Raw genomic sequence first — 4,596 nt, forward strand, 5'->3', positions numbered from 1 at the left:
TTTATTCAAAATTATTTTTGATATCAAGATACTCTAAAAATACTAAAAATTAAATAAATAAAAATTATTATTTTTTCAAAATTATTTTTAAAACAACTTGCTCCAACATTCTGTTGACTAGACAGACATTTTGGCACCATTTCTTTTTTTCAGGGCAAGAGAAATAGACCACCAAACTAACTAATAGGTCCTGTAAGAGCACTTCTAAATGTCCGAGCCAAAGAGAGCTTCCTTTGCTATAAATACCAATGCCATTTGCTCCTAAGTGATCATGGGAATTGTTTAAAAAACACTCAGTTAAATCTCTTAGGCTATAAGCATTTTGTCTGGTTACTCTTTTGATTTCTTGTTTGATATGGGACTGCTGGTTTTGGTGGTGCTTTGGCTGCTCGGATATACATTAGGAGGGGCGTCCATGTCATGGGCTGCAACTCACAGATTCCAAATGCAAGTCCAAACACAGTGCAGCTACACTAGGTATCCAGGCCTCTGTCTCCAGTCCTTGAAGGAGTTCCAAGATCATCCTCTTGACGTCATGACTGCTCTTGTTAACAAAACTATATCTGAGACCAGGCTGCCCAATTCATACTTCGAAACACTGAGCTCCCATTTGGAAGCTCAAGAAGCTGAAAGTGTCCTATCCGTCACAGGTTCTATTTCCCTTATATGTACTCCTTCCATGACTTTTTTATTATATTTTGTCATTCCATTGCCATTTTCCCAAAAACGATTGCTTGAAAGCAACTGATACTATGTAACACTGCCAGGTCAAATAAACAGGGAAGTGAAAATACTATTCAACACTGACAATGACACGTTAAATATTTTTGTGTTTGTGCGTGCCAGTCTGTAATTTATACAAGCTGAAAATCTCCCTTTACTGTGCGTGCAGACTACTGCAAAAACCTGATGAGTATGTCTCTGAAACGGTTAGACCAGTCGTTATTGGCACTCAAATATTCTCCAAGGAAAAGCAAGCATGACATACAGACGTGGCTAAGTGCTGCTTTAACCTTTCAACAAGCTTGTAAAGATTCTACCGACAGCCTTGGGCTCTCCGGTGACTTCATGCCACGTATTTCTGAAAAAATGGATTATCTCTCACAATTGGCCAGTAACTCTTTAGCCCTAGTCAACAGGATTACTCATGATTACGGGACTAAGCTTAAAAACAGCACTAAAAGACGACGTGCAGAGGAGAAATCACAAGGTTTTCCCAAATGGGTATCGGCGAAAGATCGAAAACTACTTCAAACTAGCACCATCAAGGCCAATGCTGTGGTTGCAAAAGATGGAACAGGTAATTATAACACAATATCGGAAGCTATAAACGCTGCTCCTGGGAAACGGTTTGTGATTTACGTGAAGGCAGGAGTCTACAAGGAGAAGATTCGTAGCAACAAGGATGGTATCACCTTGATAGGAGATGGTAAATACTCTACTGTTATTGTTGGTGATGACAGTGTTGCCGGCGGCTCTTCCATGCCTGGTTCTGCTACATTTAGTTAGTTCTTTCTCTCTCTCTCTCTCTCTCTCTCTCAGCTAATAAATTATTTTCTTCGTCTTTTTGGCTACAAGGTCCTATAAATTAAAGGCTTTTTAATCTATAATGAACTATTCACATGCTAGGCCTAGGTGATCATGCAAAGCTCTTAATCAGGATCTTCCGATATTTACAAAAACCTCTAGAGTTCTTTTTTTTTTCTTTGAAAAAAGAAAGTATCTGTATATAAATTAAGCACAAATAGCTTGAATTAGGTTCTTGCTATTTTTTTATTGAAAGCGAGAGGCTCGGATCAATAGGTAAGAGATCTCTTGGAAAGTTGAGGACATGATTGTCATCGAGCACAGGATTATTGGCAGTACAGGGTTTTTTTTTACTTGCATCTAAAAATACAGTAAGTATATTTTATATCTATCCTCAAAAATGAAAACTTAACATAAAAATATTGGTTTTATGCAGGAAATTAAATAGAAAAGTATTGGTTTTATGCTACTCATATGGGGTAATGTTCCATTATTCCATTAAATTAATATTTTCATCCCTATAAAAGAAACGAAAAGGTCATATGAACTTTAACCGGTGACTTCTAATGTGTAATTGCTCAATATATTTGATATATAATTTCTTTTAGTTAATATGCATTATCTTCCTCTAATGGGATTATATATATATATATAAAGCACTCCAGCAATCATTTTTTATTAGAGTTGTGTATTAAATTTGAAAGTAATCATATTTGACCTTTAAAAATATGTTTGTTCGTGGGTTGCATCACGGGCGGTACATCGCACAAAAAGTACGAATTTCATACTTTTCAAAAAATATACTTTACAGCATACCTTTTAAATAAACACATTATTAATGCATCCATCTCTTAAACAAAGACACCATTAATATTAATATATAGAAAAGAAGTAACATGTCCTCCGAAGGTAATTACGTGCTAATAGCTGTTACACTGTTTAACTTTTTTTCCCCTCATGTGGAAAGGATATGACTCGCATCTATCGCTCTCGCTTGCCGAACGAAACAAAAGAACAGGAGTTTCTTTCTTCTTCTTTTTTTAACACCAAGCTTGAGTCCAAATTTAAATTATAAGGATAGAAACGACATATATAGTAAATAGTATGTCGAGTCAGAGATCATCAACAGAAGATGCTGTGTATGATTAATGCTATATAAAAACAAAATCATCCAACTTTTCTCACAAACTTACGTGTCAACTGTTAATTTTGTTCATATCGACTCAATTATTTAGCAATATTTTCCATATCACTAACATCAATTTGTTGAAATGTTTAAATATCAGTGTGATCTATTGAGTTTGTAAATCATTTCCTTTTTTAATAATTAATGAAGGCTGACATCTTTAATTTTCCCGGGTGAAGCAATCACAGGTGATGGTTTCATTGCTCGGGATATTGGATTTCAAAACACGGCAGGCCCCGGAGGAGAACAGGCCTTGGCTCTACATGTAGCTTCTGACCACTCAGTTTTCTACCGATGCAGCATAGCTGGCTACCAAGACACTCTATATGCAGTTGCTCTCCGTCAATTCTATAGAGAATGCGACATTTTTGGCACTATCGACTTCATTTTCGGCAACGCTGCTGCTGTCTTCCAGAGTTGCAACTTGGTCCTTCGGAAGCCGCTCGGTGATAGCTACAATGTGATTCTAGCAAATGGAAGGGATGACCCTGGACAAAACACTGGTTTCTCAGTACAAAGTTGTAGGATTACTGCGAGCTCCGATTTTTCTCCGGTTATGCACAACCATAACTCATATCTTGGCAGGCCCTGGAAACGATATTCAAGAACAGTGGTGATGGAATCAAGCATTGGTGATGCTATTTCATCAAGAGGTTGGATTGAGTGGCCTGGTGAAGGTTCCTATGCTAAGTCACTCTACTTTGCTGAGTATTCGAACACCGGACCTCGCGCTGGAACTTCTAATAGGGTAAAATGGCCAGGGTTCCACGTCATTGGACCTTCTGAAGCTGCCAAATTTACAGTCGGTAATTTTATTGCTGGAACCTCATGGCTACCTTCTACTGGAGTAACCTTCATTTCTGGCCTCCAGTGATTTGACTAAAAGCTGGACATGGAATTACTATTCTTAGTAATAAACTAAGGATAGTGAGCAATAAGTAGTATCTAGGAACTCAGAGAAACCTCAATTGCTCACACAAGAATTATTTGCTTAAGATGCTTGCAATAATGGAGAGGTTGTGTATGATAGATTTGTTACTGTATAGCAGAATGATTCTTCCTCTGCCGCTAAAAGAACAAGTGTATTATATTTTCCAAACTATATGTTTAATAATATTGATTCTTCCTCTGCCTCTAAAAGCACAAAATGTATTATATTTTCTAAACTATATGTTTAATAATATGCTAACTGATGGATTGAGCATTATTAATATTGTTTAAGAAAATAAATTGGAGTTCAAATCTTTTTTTTTTCGATGATCTTTTAATTAACCTTTTTTTTTTATGGAAGCCATAATTTAGACAACGAAATCAATTATATTCCAAAAAAAGATCAATCCTGTCCAATCTTTGCTCTGGACTCAAAATTCCAAGTCAAGAACAAATTGATGACCAGAAGTGATAATAAAGCTATCTCGAGGGCTACTAAAGTTGTGTGAACACTACTTATCATCCACAGAAACTGTTTTCCATGGACATGGAACACAAGGGGTCATTTTATGTAATTGGTCTCCCATCCTACTAGGGGTGACGTCCACCTTTTATTTTAACTTCATTAGAAAAGATCCGCAGTGACCCAAAAAGAAAAAAAAAATTAAGAAAAATAATAGTAATGAAAAAAAAAGCCCACGAATGAGATGTGGAGGTGGGAAATGAATTTATTTTTTTTGGGTACAAGTGAAATAAAAAGCAAAACTAAGAACCTCCACGAAAACAAATGTCCATAGAATCAGTAAGCAGGAGAGATAATAACCCTGCAGGGAGATCATCCAAAATATAAAGCTCCGTACGATCTTGGGCACCTAATTTGGCAAGAAAATCCGCACAATAATTGCCTTATCTCAAAGCATGACGAAGTTGAACCTCCCATTCCCTTGAGAGGA

The 4,596-nt window shown here is 36.6% G+C and overlaps 1 protein-coding gene across 1 annotated transcript; it reads left to right on the forward strand.

Annotated features, from left to right (window-relative positions):
- The first annotated feature begins 243 nt into the window (after positions 1–243).
- On the forward strand, positions 244–4,263 carry LOC105136309 (Plant invertase/pectin methylesterase inhibitor superfamily). Its single transcript, XM_011041599.1, has 4 exons — positions 244–650; positions 893–1,504; positions 2,893–3,583; positions 4,112–4,263. The coding sequence occupies exons 1-4, from the start codon at positions 356–358 to the stop codon at positions 4,113–4,115; spliced, it is 1,602 nt and encodes a 533-aa protein (XP_011039901.1). The 5' UTR covers positions 244–355; the 3' UTR covers positions 4,116–4,263.
- The last annotated feature ends 333 nt before the right edge of the window (positions 4,264–4,596 follow it).

Source organism: Populus euphratica, unplaced genomic scaffold, assembly GCF_000495115.2.
Source record: "Populus euphratica unplaced genomic scaffold, PopEup_1.0 scaffold53.1, whole genome shotgun sequence".
NCBI classification, from domain to species: Eukaryota; Viridiplantae; Streptophyta; class Magnoliopsida; order Malpighiales; family Salicaceae; genus Populus; species Populus euphratica.